The sequence below is a fragment of the Colobus angolensis genome, unplaced genomic scaffold (genome assembly GCF_000951035.1).
Source record: "Colobus angolensis palliatus isolate OR3802 unplaced genomic scaffold, Cang.pa_1.0 Scaffold123, whole genome shotgun sequence".
NCBI lineage: Eukaryota > Metazoa > Chordata > Mammalia > Primates > Cercopithecidae > Colobus > Colobus angolensis.
The window spans coordinates 9,500,492-9,526,505 of NW_012113475.1; the positions used below are offsets into that span (position 1 = coordinate 9,500,492).

Here is a 26,014-nt window from a genome sequence, read left to right on the forward strand (position 1 = left end):
CATAAAAGGAAAAGAACCTGTATATGTTCTAAATTAATTTTTTGGAAGCACTTCCTTTACAGTGCTAGTTTAGTTTTCCACATGCCATAGATGTTCAATAAAATAATAAAATTAGAGAGTATATTAAAGGATAAAATTAAGTATCCTTAAACTCTCAAATTTTATGACTTAAACGCAATCTTCATAAATGTATATAACCAAGAAGTTGCTCAACCTTGATACCTAGTACTTCTGAGTTTAACTTATAACATTTATTCAAACACTAGGATATAGTTTGAACAAATATTTATTTAAAACCCAAATACTGAAAATCTTTAGTAAATTTCTAAAAGTTAGTTTAGTTAGAAAATTAAGATATCTGAAAATCTGCTTTTTTTATGTACTACTTCTACTAAGTTATTGAGTAGCTTATATATAGGTGGAATTATAAACATTCATCAAATATCTTAAATATAATAAAGTTCAATTAGGGCAAGTTCACATTAAAGAAAATAAATATATAAATACAAAAACATTACATTCTTAAGAAAACAATTCAGAGTTTTTTGAAAATGACAGTGATGCCAAGGTTTTATTTATTCATTTATTTATTTTTATTTTTGAGACAGAGTCTCACCCTGTCGCCCAGGCTGGAGTGCAGTGGCGCCATCTCGGCTCACTGCAAGCTCCACCTCCCGGGTTCAAGCCATTCTCCTGCCTCAGCCTCTGGAGTAGCTGGGACTACAGGCACCCGCCACCATGCCCAGCTAATTTTTTTGTATTTTTAGTAAAGATGGGGTTTCACCATATTAGACAGGATGGTCTCGATCTCCTGACCTTGTGATCCACATGCCAAGGTTTTTAATAAGATCTTAGGTCTTACTTTTGTCCAATAGGTATCAGATTATGTCAAAAGTTCAGGTAACATATTTCTCTGATCTTTCAGCAGCCAAATGAAATTAGTGGATGTACAGAAATGAATATAGTAAGAATCTTATAGAATAATGAAGAAAATAAAGATTTACTGTTACAGGATAAATTGACAGCAAATTTATTCATTCACCAAATAATCATTAAGTATTTGTTATACCAGATTTTCTGGTATAATAAATCAACCCATCTAAGGTCTTTCCTTCACTCTGGAAAGAGATCAGAAAGATATATACATAGCATTTTTAGAAATTAATTTAAAAATAAACTAAAACACTAATCTTTGCAACTAACCTATTTTCTGCTATAGAAATAAAATAATTTTAAACCCTATTTGTTACTTCAGTACTGAGCACTATACTTTCTCACAAAAGAGGCTAAATAACCTTTACGTACGTGCTATCTGAGATGGTTTTACTTGTCTAGTCAACTTTTGGTCACAAAAAAGAAAATAATACAAGACTGAGAGCAAAGCACTTAAGGTTTTAAAAGAAATGATGTAAAACTTTTTGTATTTATAAAAAGCTGTTTATCCTTATCTTCCTTCTCATCAAGAAACTAATAAGCATAGTGAATATTTTGATGTTTATTTTTTATAATAAACACAATAAATATTTTGACTAAATATAAAGCAGTATGTACCACATGTAGATAAAAGTCATATTTAAAACTGTCATATATACAGGAAGTATCTTTAGGAGATTTACTTCTCTCTCTCTTACTCTCTCTTAACAGTTTATTTATAATTACAAGGGGGAAAATGGTGCAGTAATTTATCAGGGTTGTGATACTTGCGATTTTGTATACAAAAGCAATTACTAATAACTTTCAAATAGGGAAGTCGATTGACATTTTATATGACTATTAAATGGTGCATTTGCTAGAAAAGTTTTTTCTCCTCTTTGGAAGAAAACAAATGTTAATGAAAATGTAATAATAACGCAAGGCACAATAAAGAGATTGAATGATATCATAATTCTAATTGTAGAAATGTTTAGAACCCAATTGTTCATAATAAACAAACTTTAAGAACCATATTTACTTTTTAATCATTTAATACTGTTTAAGACACAAGTCTCTCAAAAGGAAGTCTTACTTGAAAATTCTTCAGTTTTCATAAAAACAAGTTAGAAAGATAATTAAGATTGACAATTTTTTTACCTTAAAATTTTACAAGCATAGAAATCTCTAAAACAATATATGTCTTCTCTCTCCATAATTTTATGTTGCATAAAATCATACTCACAAGGAATTTTCCATTTTTCTTTTGTATTTTAATTGGAAATAATTTCTCTAAACTCCTCACTAATGTTTCAGAATTTAGGGGACTGAAAACTGATTTTACACTTTAAGCATATTTAAATCAATAAAGCAGTTACTGAAGCAATATCACTTTATCTAGACCAGCACTTTTTAAATACAGCTTCCAATAATTAAAGATACAAAAGTAGCACTTTACTTTTACAAGGTGAAAACTATCATCACCTTTTTTCTCAGTAAATTAGAGTAATTGTTTTTTTTACATTTTACTGACAACAGCTACTCAAAATGACTTATGTATTTCAGACTCATGATAATTAAGTTCAGGTTATCATATCAGAGTCAATTATCAAGAAATTAATGTTTTCCAGGACACAAAATGGACTATCTCACAAAACTGTAGGCCACTGATAACAGGAGGTAGCCAGAAGGAAGCCACTTTTAGTCCTCAGGGCAAAACCAGAAATCTATATGGGCAAGTCAGTACTAATATAGTACAACCAAGAGTAGGCAATAGGTCCTATGTATATAAACCAATGACCATTCCTGATGTATAATGATTTTACAAACTGATAGGGACAATCTGCTCCAAGGTCCAATAGTCTTAACCAGTATTGAGAAAAGCAATCACCTAACATCTCTCTCCATAACATATCTGGCAACCAGCTCACTCAGGAGAAAGAGAGAGTTTAGGTGCTCAAGCTTGTTTAAGCAACCCTGGTTGAATATAGATGGTATTTGTTTAGATCTGTGGCTGTTTATTTACATGATGCCATTAATATTTCTTCTTTCAACTTCCCCTAAAGCTAAGAAAGAAAGCTGCATTAAGAAAAGAAAGAAAGATAAAGGCAAATAGCAAAACTTGGGACTCTGAAAAACTGTGAGTAGAAGAACACATTATTTTGTTGCCACACCCACTGTTCTTCAAGAGTAGAATTGTTAACCATGCACTTAAACAGGTTGAATCAATCCTCTCAGAAATGACTAGGTCAATATCAGTGACAGAATCCATGAAGATGAAGCATTATTGCACCCGAGTATCAATATCCTATAAGAACGTAATTAGTGTGACTTTTGAAATGGTAGTTAGGCGGCAGGACTAACTTGCAGCTCCCACTTGGGTGGACAGAGCAGCATGTGGAAACTTACATTATGAACTTTTTCTCTACGAACTACCAAAGGAAGGTATCAGGAAAGCTGAGAGAATCCACAGACCCTTTGAAGGAGATGGATTACCACTGTAGGCTCCATGGGACAGCTGAGGAACTGTCCCATGGGAGAGTAAGTCAGTTTGCTTTCTTAGCTGGGAGTCTTACAGCCTGGGGCAAGTTCTAAGCCCTGTTCACCAGCTGCCTGGAAATAAACTGTGCTGTTGTGGGGGCATGGTGAAAGTAATACCAGCCTTTCGGGGTACAGGTTGTGTGGGAGCTGGGTGAGGCCTGTGGCCCAACTTCCTTGGTGACCTGTGTGATGTAGCAGAAGCAGCCATAATCCCCCTGGGAACATAACTCTATTGGACTGGGAACCACAATTCCACTTCTCACAGCAGAACCAGCAAGACCCGGCCAAGGAGAGTCTAAGCTCAGACACACCTAACCCTGCCCCCACCTCCTGATGATTTTTCTCTGCCTGCCCTGGTAGCCCAAGAAAAAGGACTTAATCCCCTGAAAGTTCTATGTCCCCACCCACCACCTAACCCTAGGGCAAGCTTGAATCCTCCCTATACAACCAAAGCTGATATGCTCTTGAAAGCACCAACTCCTGGCTGGAGGCAAAATGATACAAAACCAGTGCACATAACAAGGTTTAAGGACCCTCCCAGAGTCCACTTCACTTCCTGGCTACCTCCACCAGGAGTAGGCGTTGCTATCCATGGCTGACAGACATGAAGATGAGTCATATCACAAGATTCTTTGCAGACATCCCCAGTACCAGACCAGAGCCTGGTAGGTTGACTGTGTGGCTAGACCCAGAAGAGAAATAACATGCTCTCAGAAAGTCCCATCCCTGGGGAAAGCAAAGAACACTGCATAAAGGGAGCACCCCATGGGACAAAAAGAAAATCTGAACAGCAGCCCTCAAGTCCCAGGTTTTCCCCCGATATAGTCTACCAAAATGAGAAGGAACTAGAAAAACAATTCCAGTAATATGGCAAAACAAGGTTCTTCAACACCCCCAAAAGATCACACTAGCTCACCAGCAGTGGATCAAAGCCAAGATGAAATTTCTGAATTGCCAGAAAAAGAATTAAGAAGGTTGACCATTAAGCTAATCAAGAAGGCATCAGAGAAAGGTGAAGCTCAGCTTAAAGAAATCAAAAACATGATACAGGATATGAAAAAAACAAAACAAAAACAAAAACCCTCAAGTGAAATAGATAGCACAAATAAAAACCAATCACAACTTCTGGAAATGAAGGACACACATAGAGAATTGCAAAATGCACTGGAAATTCTCAGCAATAGAATTGAACAAGGAAAAGAAAAAAATTCAGAAATTCAAAGACACGGCTTTCAAATTAACCCAATCTGAAAAAGACAAAGAAAAAAGAATTTTAAAAAATGTACAAAGCCTCCAAGAAGTTTGGGATTATGTTAAACAACCAAACCTAACAATAATTGGTATTCCTGAGGAAGAAGAGAAATCTAAAAGTTTAGAAAAGATAATTGAGGGAATAATCAAGGAATTCTTCCCCAGCCTTGATAGAGATCTAAACACTCAACTACAAGAAGTTAAAAGAACATCTAGGATATTTATTGCAAAAAGTTCATTGCCTAGGCACGTAGTTCATCAGGTTACCTAAAGTCAAGGCAAAATAAAAAATTATAAGAGCTGTGAGGCAAAAGCATCAGGTAACCTAAAAAGGAAAACCTATCATATTAACAGGAAATTTCTAAGCAGAAACCCTACAAGCGAGGAGGGATTGGTGTCCTATCTTTAGCCTCCTTTAAAAAAACCAATTATCAGCCAAGAATTTTGTATCCAGTGAAACTAAGCTTCATAAATGAAGGAAAGGTACAATCTTTTTCAGACACACAGATGCTGAGAGAATAAGCCAGCACTACAAGAACTGATACAAGGAGCTCTAAACCTTGAAACAACTCCTTAAAATACAATAAAATAGAATTTTCTTAAAGCATAAATCTCACAGGAGCAATAAAACAAAAACACAATAAAAAAAAAAGGTATTCAGGCAACAAATAGCATGATGAATAGAATAGTACCTCACATGTCAATACTAACATTGAATGTAAATGGCCTAAATGCTCCACTTAAAAGATACAGAATGGCAGAATGAATAGGAATTCACCAACTAAGTATCTGCTTTCTTCAGGAGACTCACCTGACACATAAGGACTCACATAAACTTAAGGTAAAGGGGTAGAAAAAGGTATTCCATGCAAATGAACACCAAAACAAGCAGGAGTAGCTATTCTCATATCAGACAAAACAAACCTTAAAGAAACACAGTTAAAAAAGACATACAGAGAAATTGTATAATGATAAAAGGACTACTCTAAGAGGAAAATATCACAATCCTAAATATATATGCACTAACACTGGAGCTCCCAAATTTATAAAACAAATACTAGTGGACCAAGAAATGAGATAGACGGCAACACAATAATATTGGGGGACTTCAGTACTCCACTGACAGCACTAGACAGGTCGTCAGGACAGATGGACTTAAACTGTACCACACATCAAATGAACTTAACAGATATTTATACAACATTCTACCCAACAATTGCGGAATATACATTCTATTCATCAGCACATGGAACATTCTCCAAGACAGACTATATGATAGAACACAAAACAAGTATCAAAAAAAATCCAAGAAAATCAAATTATAGCAAGTACTCTCTCAGACGACAGTGGGATAAAATTGGAAATATATTCTAAAAGGAACCCTCAAAACCATGTAAATACATGGAAATTAAATAATCTGCTCCTGAATGATCATTGGGTCAACAATGAAATCAAGATGGAAATTAAAAGACTCTGAACTGAATGATAATAGTGACAAAGCCTATCAAAACATCTGGGATACAGCAAAAGTGGTGCTAAAAAGAAAGTTCATAGCATCAAACACCTATATCAAAAAGTCTAAAAGAGCACAAATAGACAGTCTAAGGACATACCTCAAGGAACTAGGGAAGTAAGAACAAACAAAACCCAAAGCTAGCAGAAGAAACAAAAGAACAAAATTAGGGCAGAACTAAATGAAACTGAAACAAACAAACAAAAAAGATAAATCAAACAAAAAGCCAGCTCTTTGAAAAGATAAATATAATTGATAGACCATTAGTCAGATTAATCAAGAAGAGAGAGGAGCCAAATAAGCTCAATTAGAAATGAAATGGGAGATATTACAGTCAATACTACAGAAATACAAAAACATCATTCAAGGCTGCTATGAACAACTTTACACGCATAAAGAGGAGATGGATAAATTCCTGGAAATATAAGATCCTCCTAGATTAAAACAGAAAAAAATAGAAATGTTGAGCAGACCAGTAACAAGCGGCGAGATTAAAATGGTACTTAAAAAGTTACCAACAAAAAAAGTCCAGAGGCAGACAGATTCACAACTGAATTCTATGAGACATTCAAAGCAGAATTGGTGCCAATCTTATTGATATTATTCCAAAAGACAGAGAAAGAGGGAATCCTCTCTAAATCATTCCATGAAACCAATGTCAACCTAATAGCAAAACCATGAAAGGACATAACAAAAAAAGAAAACCACAGAACAATGTCCCTGATGAACATAAATGCAAAAATTCTCAAAAAAAAAAACAAACAAAAAAAACAAAAAAAAACCACTAGCTAGCCAAACCCCAAAGGATATAAAAAAAAATCCACCATGATCAAGTGGGTTTCATATCAGGGTTGTAAGAATGTTTTAATATCTGCAAGTCAATATGTGTGATACACCACATAAACAGAATTAAAAACAAAAATCAGATGATCATCTCAATAGACACAGAAAATCATTTGACAAAATCCAGCATCGCTTTGTGATTAAAACCCTCAGCAAAATCGGCATAGAAGGAACATACCTTAAGGTAATAAAAGCGATTTATGACAAACCCACAACCAACATTATACTGAATGAGGAAAGGTTGAAAGCATTCTTCCTGAGAACTGGAACAAGACAAGGATGCCCACTTTCCCCACTTCTATTCAACACAGTGCTGGAAGTCCTAATCAGAGCAATTAGACAACAGAAGGAAATGTATTTCTTCATTCAAACTGGTAAAAAGGAAGTCAAATTGTTGCCGTTTGCTGATGAGATGACAGTATACCTAGAAAACCCAAAAAGCTCCTAGAACTGAAAAATGAATTCAGCAAAGTTTCAGGGTACTACATTAATGTAAACAAATCAGTAGTCTGCTATATACCAACACTTATCAAGCTGAGAATCAAATCAAGAACACAACCCCTTTTAAAATATATGAAAAAAAAAAAATCTACTTAGGAATATACCTAACCAAGGAAGTGAAAGACTTCTGCAAGGAAAACTATGAAACACTGCTGAAAGTAATCAAAGACATCACAAATGGAAATACATTCCATGCCCATAGATACATAGAACCAACGTTGTGAAAATGATCACACTGCCAAAGCAATCTACAAATTCAATACAGTTCCCATCAAACTGCATTGTGTGTGGAGACTCCATCATTCTTTATAGAACTAGAAAAAACAATCCTAAATTTCATATGAAACCAAAAAAAAGAGCTCACATAGCCGAAGCAAGATTAAGCAAAAAGAACAAATCTGGAGGCATTACATTACCCAACTTCAAACTATACTATAAGGCCATAGTCACCAAAACAGCATGTTACTGGCATAAAAATAGGCACATAGACAAATGAAACATAAATGAGAACCCAGAAATAAAGCCAAATACTTACAGTCAATTGATTTCTGACAAAGCAAACAAAAACATGAAGTGTGGGGAGGTCACCCTATTCAACAAATGGTCCTGTAATAAATTGGCAAGCCACACACAGAAGAAAACTGAATCTTCATCTCTTACCTTATAGAAAAATCAACTTGAGATGGATCAAAGTCTTGAATCTAAGTCATGAAACCATACAAATTCCAGAAGATAGCATTGGAAAAACCCTTTCAGACACTGGCTTAGGCCAAGACTTCATGACTAAGAACAGAAAAGCAAACACAATAAAAATAGAGATAAATAGATGGGACTTAACTAAGCTAAAAAGTTTCTACACAGCAAAAGAAATAACCAGCGGAGTAAACACACAACCCACAGAGTGGGAGAAAATCTTCCCAATCTATACATCTGACAATGGACTAGTATTCAGAATCTACAAGGAACTTAAAACAAGTCAGCAAGACAAAAGAAAACAATCCCATCAAAAAGTGGGCAAAGGACGAGAGTAGACAGTTCTCAAGACAAGATATACAAACATGAATAGCCAATAAACATTAAAAAGTGCTCAATAGGCATTGTAATTGTGACTTCAAAAGGCCATTTCACTATTCTATCAGTCCAGCTGTTTCAGGATGATGGGGAACTTGGTAAGACTAGTGAACTCCATGAGCATGAGCCCACTGCCATACTTCTTTAGCCATAAAGTGAGTGCCTTGGTCAGAGGCAATGCTGTGTGGAATACCATGACAGTGGATAAGGCATTCTGTGAGTCCACTGATGATAGTCTTGGCAGAAGCATTGCATGCAGGATAGACAAACACATATCCTGAGTAAGTGTCTATTCCAGCGAGGACAAACCTCTGCCCTTTCAGAAGAGGTCCAGTACAACCTGCCACCAGGTAGTTAGCTGATCACCCTGAGGAAAGGGGCTATATTAAGGGCTCAGTGTCAGACTCTGCTGCTGGCAAATTGGGCACTCAGCAGTGGCCAGAGCCAAGTCAGCCTGGGTGAGTGGAAGTCCATGTTCTTGAGCCCATGCATAACCTCCATCACTGCCACCATGGCCACTTTTTTCATGGGCCCACTGGGCGACAACTGAGGTGGCTGGGAAAAGAGACTGAGTGGTGTCCACAGAAAGGGTCAAACTATCTAATTGATTACTAAACTGCTCCTCTGTTGAGGTGACCCACTAGTGAGCACTCACATGGGATATAAATATCTTCACCGTTTTTGACCACTCAGAGAGGTCCATCCACATACCTCTTCCCCAGATTTCTTTATCACCAATTTTCTTATGCTTCTTCCAAGTCCCTGACCATCCAGCCAAACCATTGGTTACAGTCCATGAAAGAGTATATAATCGCACATCTGGCCATTTCTCCTTCCAGGCAAAGTGCATAACCAGGTGCACTGCTCAAAGTTCTGCCACTGAGAAGAGTTCTCTTCACTGCTGTCCTTCAAGGATGTCCTAGAAAGAGGCTGTAGTGCTGCAGCTGTCCACTTTCGGGTGGTGCCTGCTTAAGATGCATTGGTGCAGGCCTGGGGAGAGGAGGCAGTGTGGCATCAGTGCAGACCATGGGCATTTGAGCACTTCCTCATGTAACTTACTTGTGCTTTCAGGACCTGCTCGAGCCTGATCACTTATATGCTACTTTAATTTGATGATGGAATGCTGTTGTGCATGACCCACTTTATGGACAGATGGGTCAGAAAGCACCCAGTTAATGATAGGCAGTTCAGGTTCTGTGGTGACTTCATGACCCATAGTCAAACGTTCAGTTTCCACCAAAGCCCAGTAACAGGCCAAGAGCTGTCTCTCAAAAGGAGAGTAGGTATCTGCAGATGGCAGGGGCTTGCTCCAAAATCCTAGAGACCTCCGCTGTGATTCACCTATGGGGGACTGCCAAAGGCTCCAGTCACCATCCCTATCTGCCACTGATATCACAACCAATTGGATCTGCTGAATCATAGGGCCGCAGAGGCAGAGCAGCTTGTACAGTAGCCTGGACCTATTACAGAGCCTTCTCCTGTACTGGCCTCCACTCCTAGATGGCAGCTTTTTGTGTCACTCGACAAATGGGCCAGAGCAACACACTCAAGTGAGGAATGTGTTGTCTCTAAAATGCCAATAGGCCCAGTAGGCATTGTGCCACTTTCTTGGTTGTAGAAGGGGTGAAATGCAGCAACTTATCCTTCACTTTAGAAGGAATATCTCAACAGACCCCACACCACTGGATCCCTAGAAATTTTACTGAGGGAGAAGGTCCCTGAATTTTAGTCAGATTTATTTCCCATTCTCTGGCATGCATATGTCTCACCAATAAGTCCAGTGTGTTTCCTACTTCTTGCTCACTGGATCCAATCAGCATAATGACATCAGTGTAATAGACCAGTGTGATATCTTACGGAAGTGAAAAGTGATCAGGGTCTCTCCAAATAACATTATGACACAAAGTCAGAAGTTGATATACCCCTGAGGTATGACTGTAAAGGTATAATGCTGGCCTTGCTAGCTGAAGGCAAATTGCTTCTGGTGGGCCTTACGGACAGGAATGGAGAAAAAGGCAACTCCTGAGTCAATGGCTGCATAGCAAGTACCAGGAGATATGTTAATTTGCTCAAATCAATGAAACCACATTGGGTACAGCAGCTGAAATTGGAGTCACGACTTGGTTAAGCTTACAATAATCCACTGTCATTCTCCAAGATCCATATGTCTTCTGCAAAGGCCAAATGGGACAGGTGAATGGGGATGTGGTGGAAATCACCATCCATGCATCTTTCATATCCTTGATAGTGGCACTAATCTCTGCAATCGCTCCAGGGATGTAATATTGGTTTTGATTTACTATTTTTCTAGGTAGAGGCAGCTCTTAATGCCTTCCATTTGACCTTTCCCACCACAGTAGCCCTCACTCTACCATTCAGGGAACCAATGTGGGGGTCCTGCCAACTGTTAAGTATGTCTATTCTAGTTATGCATTCTGGCACTGGGAAAATCTCCACAAGATGAGTCTAAGGACCCACTGGACCCACTGTAAGTCAGACCTGATCTAAAACCCCTTTAATTATCTGACCTCCAAAAGCCTCTACTTTAACTGGAGGACCACAATGACATTTTGGGTCCCCTGGAATCAATGTCAGCTCAGAGCCAGTGTCTAGCAGTCTCCAAAATGTCTGATAATTTCCCTTTCCCCAATGCACAGTTAACCAGAGGTCTCCATGGGGAAGGACAGAAAAAAGATTAACAGCATAAATTGTCGGTAGTGTAATGGGGTCCTCCCTCCAGAGGACCCGGCCTCCCCATCATTCAAGGGGTTCTGGGTCTGTAAACCTGCTTGAGTCTGGAAATTGATTGAGGAGCCATGATTCTGTTTTTATAATTCAAATTAGTCTTTTGCCCATTCGACCTAGAAGGTTTCTGCTTATATAAATTAAGTAGGAATGCAGTAGGCTTCCTGTCAATTTCACTTCTAGGAAAACCATGATTAATTAGCCAATCCCATAGCTCTACATAAGTCAGACTATTGATGACTGCTGCTTTGTCTCTGCTGTCTATTGCAGTAGCTATGTCTACTTTGCCTTTGACGGCTGAGTGCCACCACTTGGCCCTTGCCACCTTGGGATCCAATTACTCCCATTATATTTAAATTTTGTAGTTGAGTGACGGTGGTTCCCATTGTTAGCTATGACATAAGAGAAGAGCAATTACAGAGCTCTTCAAAGATGCAGGTACTACCCTCACAAATCTGTTTCACAACACATTGTTCAAGGGATATCTTCTGGACCCTCCTAGCTGGGATGAGTAGGTCTAAAGTGACTAATCCAGTCCACCTTTCCAACCTCTCTAAGCCTTTGGATCCCTTCCTCTACATCAAACCAAGGGATATCAGACATTTCCTGCTCACTTATAGTGGGCCATCTTTTAATCCATATTTCAGCTAACCAAGCAAATAAGCTATTAGAACCTTTTTTAACTCCCTGAGCTGCAACATTAAATGCAGAGTCCCCACTTAGTGGGCCCAAATAAATAAATTCAGCCTGATCCAACTCCATGTTCCTTCCAACATTATTCCACATCCTTAATATCCATTTCCATGCCTGTTTTCCAGATTTCTGTTTATATAAGTTAAAAACTCAAGCGGTTTTTTCAAGTGTAACACACCACTTCATGGGTCACACTCTCAACCGCACCTCTAGTGACCCGCCGGGACTTTAATCTAGTTATAGGTCTAGAAGCAAATAAGGGCATTAGGGGTGGCTCATGAAGAGAATCAACATTATCTTGCCTGGCAACAGCCTCACTGGAGGCCATCACTGTTGCCTCAGGCAGTGCAGGGTTTATCTCCTGAGACAAAGGTAGAATGGCTGATGGCAGCATGGGTCAAAGAGGAGATATTGCCACTACTGGGGATGGTGAAGCTGTTTGTTCTGGCAAAAAAAGCTTCATCAGAATTTACAAGTGCAGTGTCCCCAGCTTCATCAGGGTCCTCCCACACATCCCGGTTCAAAGTTGTAGGGTTCCATTCTTTTCCAATCAATGCCTTCACTTTAACAGTAGACATCCGGTGAGGCTGTGCATGCACCTTTCATTGCATGTCAGCCACTTGCATGATAAGAGCTGTGTCTGTTTTTCCACAATTTCAGGTCTTTCTCTGTAGGAGGTAAGACTGTCACTCAGGGCAATCTTAGCAGATTTGAGACTGAGTATCTGCTTCTGAAGCCGGGAGATAGAATCCCTAGATTCATCATTTTCTTTCATCACTCTGTCCACTGAAGTTTGGAGCAACCAACCAGTTTCATTATGTTCCTTGATTCTCCACATATGGTCAAAAGTATTATGCATAGAGTCACAGACTCCTTGCTTCTCACAAGCAGTGAATCAGGAGTGTCAAATGCATTTATTTTGCATAACTCTCTAAACAGTTCATGCCAAGGACTATCAGTGTTCTCCATATTATTAGAGGTAGAGTCTTACCATTTTGGGATCTAATCATACTAAGCAACCAAATCCAGAAACCCCAAAACCAGCAAAAGAACTCGATCCTTAATACTCTGCTCTTCTAGAACCACTTGTGTTACCAAAATCTGTATTAGTCAGGGTTCTCTAGAGGGACAGAATAGGATATATATATAATATATATAATACATACTATATATATATGTACTATACATACACACCATATACTGTTATATATTTAGGATATATATAGTATATATATTGTAAATATAGTGTATATGTACACTATATATACTATAGTATATATACTATTATATATTTAGTACATATATTTATATATTTAGTATTAAGTATATATAGTATATATATTTAGTATACAGTATATACTTCTATAGTATATATACTGCATATATAGTATATATACTTCAATAGTATACATACACTATATTGGCTATATAGAGTATATATAGTGTATACATACTATTAGGTATATTTAGTATATATAGTATATATAGTTAGCATATATATACTATATATACACTATATATAGTGTAGTATATATAGTTAGCATATATATACTAATATAGTATATATATACTATATATGCATATATAGTGTATATATACTAATATAGTATATATATACTATATATGCATATATAGTGTATATATACTAAATACAGTGGAGGCTCACTGCAACCTCCACCTCTCAAGTTCAAGTGATTCTCGTGCCTCTGCCTCTTAAGCAGCTGGGACAACAGGTGTATGCCACCACATCTGGCTAATTTTTCTATCTTTAGTTGAGACAGGGTTTCGTCATGTTGACCAGGCTGGTCTCGAACTCCAGACCTCAGGTGATCTGCCCACCTCAGCCTCCCAAAGTTCTGGGATTACAGGCGTGAGCCACCGCGCCAAGCCCAGAAATTCTTAACGTTCTGGGATTACAGGCATGAGCCACTGCACCCAGCCCAGAAATTCTTTATATAGTGTGTATATATATATATAAAATAGTATATATATAGTATATTAGTATAGTATATTTGTGTGTGTGTGTATATATATACACATATAAATAGGGGAATTTATTAAGTATTAACTCACATGATCACAAGGTCCCACAATAGGCTGTCTGCAAACTGAGGAGCAAAGGGAGACAGTCTGAGTCTCAAAACTGAAGAACTTGAGGTCTGAAGTTTGAGGGCAGAAAGCAACCAGCATGAGAGAAAGATATAGGCTGTGAAGCTAGGCTGGTCTTATCCTTTCACATTTTTCTGCCTGCTTTATATTCTAGCTGTGCTGGCAGCTGATTGGATTATGCCCACCCAGATTAAGGGTGGGTCTGCCTTTCCCAGCCCACTGACTCAAATGTTAATCTCCTTTGGTAACGCCCTCACAGACACACCCAGGATCAATACTTTGAATAGGCTGTATCCTTCATTCCAGTTAAGTTGACACTCAGTATTAACCATCACACCATGAAAGAGTTTATGAACTCCATGTAAAGGATCCACAACATATAATCATCCAAATGATCTTTCTGGATGGAAAGTTATCCTTAAGATACAAAGATCTTTCTCTATTCTGATATAAGAACTACTTACATAATATGTCTGGATTCCTCTCAACACAACCCAGAGAAGTTCATACCTCTGACAGATATCCCAAGTCCTAATACCATAGGCTGAAAATAGATTTTCCCAGACAGAACATAATATGTCTCCTAAAATTTAATGACTTAGGAAGTTCAAAGGAATATCAAGAGTTCTGTCAGAAGAAATGAAGGACAAGAATTAAAGCAAGGTTGTAGTCCATGGAGAGTCAAAGACCTTTTTAGAATGACAAATGACAGGTAGCTTTTAAACATTCACTTTGGGGTATTAAGTAATGTGCCATGACCTTTACAATTGAAGTGCAAAACCAATTTCTAAAACCGAAAGTTTAAATCACATTTTCAAATAATATAAAATACTGTCTCACAAACATTGAAACTATGGTATAAAACTGAGTTTGTAAAAGGAGAAGTTTAGGTCACATTCTAAAATACATTTCATAGCTACAATTGAAAATTTTCTACAAAGATAATATGAACAGTAGTAATAAACTTAGAAACTGTCATTCAATATTAAAAAGTATATATAATTTAAATCATGCTTTATCATTCCTTATAAGCAATTTATCAAGAAAAAATATGGAAAAAAATCTTAAAATATTAAAAAAAACACTGGGTATTGCTTGATTTGTATTAATATATAACATTAAAATTACTCAGAAATCTTTGGTGTCTATAGTTCAGAGGAGAAAAATTAAAACTGCGTATTTTTGATACGCTTTGTGATCTAATACTATCTATATATCTAATATCATTCTATTCATTTTATATTTTAGTAATACTAACAGTAAGCTTGACAAGGATATTGTATTCTCCAGTGCCTCTTTGACTTTGCATATACTGTTTCCTTTGCCTAGAATAAGCCCCATTGGCTTGTCTAAGTAAAAAAATTCCCATTACTCTTTTATATTTCATATAAAATACTTTCTGAAGTCTTACTCCCTTTGTCTAACTTAGAAATTCTTTTTTTTTCCTCTCTGAGCTGGAGTCTCACTCTGTCACCCAGGCTGGAGTGCAGTGGTGCTATCTCAGCTCACTGCAACCTCCACCTCCCAAGTTCAAGTGATTCTCGTGCCTCTGCCTCCTAAGCATCTGGGACAACAGGTGCACGTCACCACACCTGGCTAATTTTTCTATCTTTAGTCGAGACAGGGTTTCGTCATGTTGACCAGGCTGGTCTCGAACTCCAGACCTCAGGTGGTCTGCCCACCTTGGCCTCCCAAAGTGCTGGGATTACAGGCATGAGCCACTGCACCCAACCCAGAAATTCTTTATCATATTGGTACCTTTCACCTATTAACAAACAATAATTATTTTATTATAATTAAAATGCTTAATAGTTTCTCCTTACAAGATTGCTATATATTTGAGAATAGAGATTTTTCATTTTTGGACTCAGCCTATACCAGAATAGGATCATATTTATAAACTAGAAATAAATGAATATAGCCATGAAACAAAAGTAACAGTAACAATAACATATGGCCCCACTGCATATCAAGTACTGTAATAAATGCTTTCTTCAGTATATGTTTGTACTACATTTATAGTATTTTTTATCCTTATATCTGAGCTATCAAGTGATCAAAGTGCAATGTATACTATTTTCTCTTGGTCCAATGAATCTACCTTTTCCTTGTAACTGTAGCTTTGAATTTTTCTTTTTATTCATAAATAGAGGAACTCTTTTTCTAACATAATTTTACGCAAGTATATAATATATGAAGCATAGGAACTGTAGCCCTTCTGATAAAAGCAGATAATGGAGACTAGACACATATACTTGGCACCCCCTTATCTCCTGCGAGTTGCTTGTAGGAACCAATATAGAGACTAATGCCCTAAAAAATTTGTTTCCATCTCTACTTACTGTCAATCTGTATGTTGAAATCCTAACCCCTAGTGTGATAGTATTTGAAAGTTGGCATTTGTAGGTAGGTCCTGAGGTAGAGCCCTCACGAATGGAATTAGGCCCTTATAAAAGAGAGCTCCTTTGCCCTTCTGCCATGTGAGGACACAGCAAGAAAACAGCTGTCTGTGAATCAGGAAGAAGGTCCTCACAAAACACTAAATTTTATCTAGGAGTTTCCAGTGTTCACAGCTATGAGAAATAAAATTTTGTTGTTTATAAACCACCGAGTCTCCGGTAGTTTGTTAAAGCAGCCAAAACCAACTCAGACACAGAGAGAATGGTAGTCTGAAAACACAACTCGGGGCAGGGTGAACATTTCCAAGAAGAATTATCCATTATATTAAATGCTGCTGCTAGGTTAAGTAAAATAAGGAGATTCAACACAGGATCTACTACAGGATTTCGCAAAAGACTTATGAAAGTCATTGATGAGCCATTTCTGTGGAGTAGTTGGGGAGACAGCCTTATAAGTGTCCAATTGAAAGAGAATAATAAAAAAGCAAATGGAAACAATAAATGTATGCTAGTACTTTGAGTAGCTTTTTAAAGAAAAAAATATAGAAACAAGGTTTTAATTGAAGGAAAAAATGAGGCTGAGAGATATTTTTAGATTGGACGAAACGCAAAATGGTCGTATGTTTACATGAATGATTTGGCAGAGAAGAAAAAATGAAGTAAAGGGAGAAATTGCTGGTATAACATCATTGAGCAGATGAAGCAAATGAGATCTAGCAGGTAATTAAAGGTATTAGGCTTAAGTAGGAACAACGATCAGGTATAAAACCATCTTTATAGGGCTATTTATAATAATAGAAAAATTGAAAACTTTTTAAAGATCTTTCTGCCATTTTACGTTATTTTTCTGAGAACAAGCAATACAGAAAATACTTTTTTTCTATTTTTAGTGAAAATATAATTAAATTACATACATGTTAATGCATTTTCTCATTTCTGTAGTATAAAATTATTCTATTCTGTAATTAAAAAACAAAAAAAAGGTATCTACTAATTCCTTCTTTAAAATTACCCAGAATGAGGGTTTTAGACAAATGGGTAATCTGCTAACAAAAGGATTTTTTAAATAAATTCCTTCATAATTTTTCATTTAATTTGAGTAAAATTTTCTTTCATAAAAATATATCTTTGTTAATTTCTGTACTACTTGAATAGATGTGTAAATGAAATTAATTGCACTAAAGTTTGTTCTTTTGTGCCTTTTCTAAATTTTCATATTCATTGGATATTTATCAGTCTAAAATGTGATGTGAAGTCTGAATTCAAACTTCTAAGTGCACAATTTTCGTCAAAAGAATTTCAAAGTAATAGAAAGTAAATGACTCAATTGAATTAATTAGTACTATCACACATATGCATCAATTTCTAGTTTATAAAATAACAGCCAAATAAATGTTTTGTTAAAATATAGTTGACTTTAATAAAAAGGTGTTAATCTATAGTAATAAACAATAAAAATCTCAATTTTTAAATTAGAACTGAAAATAAGTAATAAACTAAACCTACAGTGTGATTCCAATTCTCGACATGTTCTGGATTTATACATGGTAATATTTTATCTCACGTATATTGTCTTACCCAATTCTGCTATTAAAAATTCACTCTGAAACTAATCTCTAATTGAGATTTTTCAAGCAATTATGTAACCTGCAAAAATTAAAAATTATACTCATAAAATGAATTGTGTTATTGAACTTCAATTAATTTCAGCAGAATTTTTGCTTTTTTAAGAGATATATTGAAATATTTTCTAATATTTAAAGGATTTTAAACGTTAAATTCATTGAAGTTTCTTCTATTTAGCTTTTTAAAATATTCTCACATAGTCACTGTCTAATTTAAATTTCTGAAAATCAATATATTTGAAGCAAATAGAAAAATCAATATATTTGACTTGATCATTGTATTTGAAGCCTTATCTAAACCTTAAAAAATTGTTTTAGTCAGGAGACTGATTCAACAAAAGAATGTGAATGAATCAATAAAATTTACTGTTATTTTAAAAGAATATATACATATTCTTTTCACTGATAACAAGTCAATGAGGAAAATTTTATGTCTAGATAAAAATTAGTGATTTATGAAAAGAAAATCCAGCTTTTCCATTTTGCTAATTTATTCAATAAACATTTATTAATATACTATTAGGTGCCAGATTCTATAGGTGAAATCTGAATAATATACAGTTAATTAAATCATTGCCTTCATGAAACTCATAATGTAATACTGAGAGTTCTCAGTTGAAATTACAAGTGAACTTTTATAGGTTAATAAACCTTCTAAAATTGCATGCACATTTTTTGTTATGAGCATACACACATTTTATCCCTAGCTTTTATTAGATCTTCAAAAAGATCAATGATGGAAATCCAATAAATATCAATAACTAGAAGGAGCAAAAGAGACAAACAGCTTAGCTAGTAATTGAAATAAAATGGACAAAATAAGATATATTCCAAAAGCAACTCTGACCTTCCTCCACCCATCAAAAATGGGGAGAGAACTAATTCTACCTGGGGAACTCAAGAGAAAACTTACAAAAAAACGAAAATAGCAAGCAGACATTACAAATGTGGGTGTACAATTTAAGAAGCCTCCAGATTTTTGCAAATATAATTGTATGGGCCACCAGTACTGGATAGTTGGGGATCTTTGTGGACCTAAGACATTAAAAATGTATAACTATCTCAATGGCAGATCATACATTTAAGTAATTTTCAAGTATAACTGAATTGCAATTCTAAATCAATATTATGCATTTCTACAATTATCTTTTTCTGTTAAAAAAAAGTAAAATGTTTATGGCAAACATGTTCTCAGGAGGCACCAAGTTAAACTTACTAAAGTCATGAGAGAGTGCCATATTAAAATGAAAGAACAAGTTAATAATAAAGAGACCTAGTAATTTATTAACCTATCAACTTAAAAGTAATTTCTTTAAAGAAGGAAAATTATGAAAAAAGTATTTATTGAAAAAGGTTTTTAATTATCCAAGGAAATAATTTGATGTTGAGAAGCCAAAAAAAATTACAGACTCAGTTCTCAACAGAAATGTTACCTTGAGGTTCAGTAACTATAGGACATAATAGTTTGAAATTTCAAGAATACCTTAATAAACAACACTATAAAACCCATAAATGTTTTCTCTGACATGGGAAATAATTTTGCATAATAAATGCCTATCATAAAGTATAAATATATCATATTAAACTCATAAAATATTAAGAAAGAAAAAGCAAGAATATCTTAAATACTAGAAAGACTAGTGGGAACATCCTTTACAAAGAATGCATCACAAAATGAAAAAGGATACCATTAGATTGGCTGACATTTATTATTTGTGGATAACATTAAAATGAGGTTCTTTTAAGGAGAGATTGCTCAACTACAGATTTAATATAATTTAATATTATCAAACTATGAACTAAAACACCCAACTTATCAAGACCAATACCTTATTAATCAATACTTAATGACCTTCCCTCACTGTGCTCATCAATCTAAAGTAAACAAACATCATAAACTTTGTCCAGTCCTAATCAGTTCCCCATTTACAAGACTTGCCTTTAGTCACCTACCATAGAACCTAAAATCATATAAATACCCTCCCTTGACTTCCACCTTCGAAAATAGTACTAATACTCTCAAGAGATTCTTCCTTTCTGAAGTAAGTCTAATAAAATTAGCTTTGCTTAACCAGCAGTCATTAGTCATTGTCTTTTGGAGGAATCAACAGCCAACAGGATAACAATTCTTCAATTACTCATTTTCATTTCTTTTATTTTCTCCTTCGATGGAATGCTGAAAAGTATTTAGATTGTGACATTTTATTTTTATTTACTTTTTTTCTTTTTCTTTCTTTTCTTTCTTTCTTTCTTTTCTTTTTTTTTTTTTTTGAGAAGGAGTCTCACTCTGTCGTCCAGGCTGGAGTGTAGCAGTGAGATTTTGGCTAACTACAACCTCTGCCTCCCAGATCCAAGCAATTCTCCTGCTCCAGCCTCCCGAGTATCTGGCACTGCAGGCGCATGCCACCATGCCTGGCTAATTTTTATATTTTTAGTAGATACAGAGTTTCGTCATGTTGGCCAGGCTGGTTGCAAACTCCTGATCTCAAGTATCTGCCCACCTCAGCTTCCCAAAGTGCTGGGATTACAGGCATGAGACACTGTGCCTGGCCTTAGATTGTGACATTTTAAGTAAGGAGAAAAACAAATATTCAATATAAATAAACTTGTCATTAGCCCCAAAAAGGAACACTCATTTTGGTTTGCACTCAGAATTAATTCTTAAATTAATTGTTACATATCACTATAAAATATTTTACTTTCAATAGTTAGTAGGGTAGGAATGGGGAACCTATTTCATTCTAACTCTCAAAAGGGCAATAAAGGACTATTGTGAATACAGTTTCTAAAATCCTTCAGGTTATGATCAGAAGGTCCATAGCTTAAAAGACACCTTTATTTATTATGAACTTAAGTACAGAATCCATGTTCATTAAAAGAAAATAAAAGATCAACACACAATTTTATTCGATCCACAGGGCTTTTTGGTGAGCCATCTGATAAACAATTATTTCAATAAATACTAAGAGATTTCAATGTATGAATACAAACAAGTATGTAAACAAATGAACTTTAATATTTATAGGAATATAAATAAATTATATATATGAATACTGCAAAGCATATTTAGAGATAGAAGAGTTGTTTAAATAATTCTTAAATTCTTAAATAATTATTTTTAAATGTCAGACTACATCTTCAAAAATCTCCTTAGTCAAAATATTTTCATTAATCAGCAATGTGAATAAAATATATGGAAATAACTTTAATATATCCATTCATAGTACTTTCTAGAAATTAGTTCTATTCTTGTGTCATTGATAAGAAGGAAATATTGACAAACCTCATATGTTGCTGGGCCTGGAGTAATCTCTCTGGACTCTTCAAAGCGCTTTGATGCTTTCACAAATAAGGGTATGGGGCAAGATTTCCTTAAAACAGGATTGTATGCTGCAGGACCTGAGCGATAACAAATGTAAAAATTATGATAAAGTATGTTTTAAAATTATTGATTTTGGTTATATGAATATTAGGTTTGTGCTTTGAATGTATAAAATTAGCAAGAAACAATCTTGAACCCATTTTTTTTGAATGCTTAAAATCATTTGGTTTATGTCTTTGAAATATGATAAGCATAAGATAGTGGCATCTGTTTACCTAATAATTAAATATATTACAGCAATAATTTCCAGAAAAGAGAAAACAGCAGTACTCTCTCAATACACTTTTACATCATGAATGAAGATGCTTAACTCTTATATCCTAAATATTCATTCACATGTTCAGTGAGGAGTTAGGGCTTGACTGTATTTGGAAATACAGCAGAAAGGTGCTTTAATAGCATTCTGGGCGCTAAACATTACAGAAATCAAGACACGAAGAAAGAATGTACATGGAGCAATCGAATGTAGTAAACAGATGGTTTGCATGGAACAGGGCCTAATCGTAAATAAGGATTTTGGTACTTAAGCCAATGGGTTCCAACTTGTATTCTTTAATGCTCCCAAGTTCTTACAGAAGTGACCAGAGGATAATTTGTAGGTAAAGCCCAAGTAGAAAATATTTGAATTATTTTCATTCACAACATCTCTAAAAACTTTTGAGAACCACTTTCATAGACAATGGGTAGCTCTTAAAAGTTTTAGATTAAATAGTCATGAAAAGTAGTAGTTTAGAAAGTAAATTCTAGCAGATTCTTGATTCTTATGAAGAGTGTACAGCCAAGATCCCTCACATGTGCAGTTCAGGATAGGGTTCGAGCTCCTATGAGAATCTAATGTCAGGCTGATCTGACAGGAGATAGAGCTCAGGCAGTAATACACACTTGCCCTCTGCTCACCTTCTGCTGGGCAGCCCGATTCCTAACAGGCCATTGACAGGTATAGATCCTTGGCCCAGGGATACAGGACCCGTGGTCTAGTGAATGGAACCTAGCTAGTACAACTTCACAGAAAGAAGACAGAGAGAGGTATTTTTTTTCCTCATTCATATTTTAAACAATACTATTGAGTGTCTATCACATGCCAAACCTTGTGTTTCAAGAGAATGTTAGAGGTATACTATATCAAATGCTTCAAAAGGAGAGAAGACTTAGGAAGGACACTGTAGAATATGTGGAATATAATTTTAGAAGAATGGTAGTGAAAGAAAGTAAATTAGGGGGCATCATACAGGCAATGTATGGGGAGAGAAAATAAAACCTTTCATCATAGAATATTGACAATAACTATAAACAGTGAAATAGAAGACTGGATACAATGATATTAATAAAATACAAAATTAATTTCTCTATATTTCCCTAATAAGCATGCAATTCAATCTACCTACTTTGGCAAATACATTCTTGTTGATGCTTTAAAATCTAAAATATTTTAAAATTAATAGGTTCGTATGAAACATTTTAAATGTTTTTAGCTTCATTAATATACAACATTTCAAAATTTAAGATAAAGGAGGACATCTAGGCTCTAGCCCAATCATTCTAATATCAGCTCAATGAAGATATGGGTAACTAAAATTCCTTGTAGGAAGCTAATATATTTTGATATGTCAAGTGAAAAGTTGGTATTTAAAATAAAGGAGGACATCCAGGCTCTAGCCTAGTCATTTTAAATTAGTTCAATTAAGATATAGCTATCTGAAGTTCTTTGTGGGAAGCTAATGTGATTTGAGATGCCAAGTGATAAGGAAAGTGTTTTTGCCAATGTCATCTTACTATAAAACAATAGCATATACAACTTTGGAATAATATAATTTATATTTACAGTGCAGAGGAATAATGCACATATACATACATAACATCTTTACTGACAGATATTCATACACAAACTATGCAAGGGAAAATATATCATCAACCACAGTATTCAGAATAAAAAAAAAACACAAACTATCATCCGAAGCTGGGTACATCATTATTCCACAGTCAGTTAATTGAAAACTGTAGTTTTAACCATAAAGATTTATAAAGGTTAATGCAACAGGTAAGGTTATTATCCAAACACTATTATAACTGTATCTTTCATTTTCAATTGTGAAGAAATATAGTCTATTCTCTGCCCTTACCATCAGGCTACAGCAACTGATAATTATTTACATTCATAGCTATAACTCATTAAAGGAAAATAAATTATTCAAATGCAATTGTAGATTACTTTTTATCGGAATTCCTTTGAGGAACATTATGTGAAACAAAACTTCTCAATATGCATCTTGCTGCATTTTAGCACTTAGCCTGCTTTAAGCTACAGAATATGTTTTAAATTAAAAAAAGGCTTATCATACTCAGTCTTAAAATCTATTTTCAATTACATACGCTATTGCTTATATGATACAGGTCAAAGACTTACATTGCTTCATCAGCTCTGATTCACAGCTAGATTATGCAGAAACTATCTTCTTTTTAGATACCAAAATGTCACATTTTAATCACAGGTCATAAGGAAGAAAACTTCTCATTCCAAATCAAACACCTATGAAAAGTCTGCCTGAATCATGGCTAGTATATAATGGGAAATTCAAGAGTAGGTGATTCTTATAATTGCATATTTTCCATCCCTGTGCCAACTCAGTCTCTATGAAATGTCAACCAATGCTACAGGGCAAAAATGGAACGTAACAGGAACAGTGAGTAATTTAAAATAAAAACCTATGTTTCTGTCCCTTCAATATGAACATCTTGGCACATTAGAGTGGCCTCAGAAGAAAACAACTTCTATAAATAAAGCTACAAAATCTCAGATTTCATAAGGTGTTTGCTTTATAATCAGCTAAAATTATAAATAATGTAATAATTCTTGCTATGAATACTTTTTTTTCATGTGAAGGTAACACAAATCTACTAAAAATTAAATATCCCATATATGAGCATACTAAAACCCTGGAAGAAAACCTAGGCAATATTATTCAGAACATAGGCATGGGCAAAGACTTCATGACTAAAACACCAAAACCAATGGCAACAAAATCCAAAACTGATAAATGGGATCTAATTAAACTAAAGAGCTTCTGCACAGCAAAAGTAACTATCATCAGAGTGAACAAGCAACCTACAGAATGGGAGAAAAGTTTTGCAATCTACCCATCTGACAAAGGGCTAATACCCAGAATCTACAAAGAATTCAAACAAATTTACAAGAAAAAAACAACCCCATCAAAAGGTGGGCAAAGGATATGAACAGACACTTCTCAAAAGAAGACATTTATGCAGCCAACAAATGTATGGAAAAAAGCTCATCAACACAGATCATTACCGAAAATCAAATTAAAACCACAATGAGATACCATCTCCATCTCATGCCAGTTAGAATGGTGATCATTAAAAAAAATCAGGAAACAACAGATGCTGGAGAGGTTGTGGAGAAAGAAGAACACTTTTACATTGTTGGTGGGAGTGTAAATTAATTCAACCATTGTGGAAGACAGTATGGCAATTCCTCAAGGATATAGAATCAGAAATACAATTTGACCCAGCAATCCCATTACTGAGTATATAATCAAAGGACTATTAATCATTCTGCTATGAAGACACATGCACACATATGTTTATTGCAGCACTGTTCACAACAGCAAAGACTTGGAACTAACCCAAATGCCCATCAATGATACACTGGATAAAGAAAATGTGGCACATATACACTATGGAATACTATGCAGGTATAAAAAATGGATGAGGAGGGTGGAGCAAGATGGCTGAAGAGAAACAGCTCCAGTCTCCAAATCACAGCACGAGCAACACAGAAGACCAGTGATTTCTGCATTTTCAACTGAAGCACTGGGTTCATCTCACTAGGGAGTGCCAGACAATCGGTGCTGGTCAGCTGCTGCAGCCCGACCAGTGAGAGCTGAAGCAGGGCAAGGCATTGCCTCACCTGGGAAGCGCAAGGGGGAAGGAATTCCTTTTCCTAGCCAGGGGAACTGAGACACACAACACCTAGAAAATCGGGTAACTCCCACCCCAATACTGCGCTTTAAGCCAACGGACACACCAGGAGATTATATCCCGCAACTGGCCGGGAGGGTCCCATGCCCATGGAGCCTCCGTTATTGCTAGCACAGCAGTCTGCGATTTAACTGCAAGGCAGCAGCGAGGCTGGGGGAGGGGCGCCTGCCATTGCTGAGGCTTAAGTAGGTTAGCAAAGCCACTGGGAACTCCAACTAGGTGGAGTTCACAGCAGCTCAAGGAAGCCGGCCTGTCTCTGTAGACTCCATCTCTGGGGACAGGGCACAGCTAAACAACAACAACAAAAAGCAGCAGAAACCTCTGCAGACACAAACGACTCCGACAGCTTTGAAGACAGCAGTGGATCTCCCAACACAGAGGTTGAGATCTGAGAAGGGACAGACTGCCTGCTCAAGTGGGTCCCTGACCCCTGAGT

General features: G+C 35.7%; 1 protein-coding gene across 1 annotated transcript in view; it reads right to left on the reverse strand.

Annotated features, from left to right (window-relative positions):
- Positions 1 to 26,014, reverse strand: part of STPG2 (sperm-tail PG-rich repeat containing 2) — a 572,525-nt gene that overhangs the window by 133,570 nt on the left and 412,941 nt on the right. Inside the window, exon 10 of the mRNA XM_011932948.1 lies at positions 21,484 to 21,599. Coding sequence (XP_011788338.1) covers positions 21,484 to 21,599 — 116 coding nt within the window. The remainder of the gene's footprint in view (positions 1 to 21,483; positions 21,600 to 26,014) is intronic.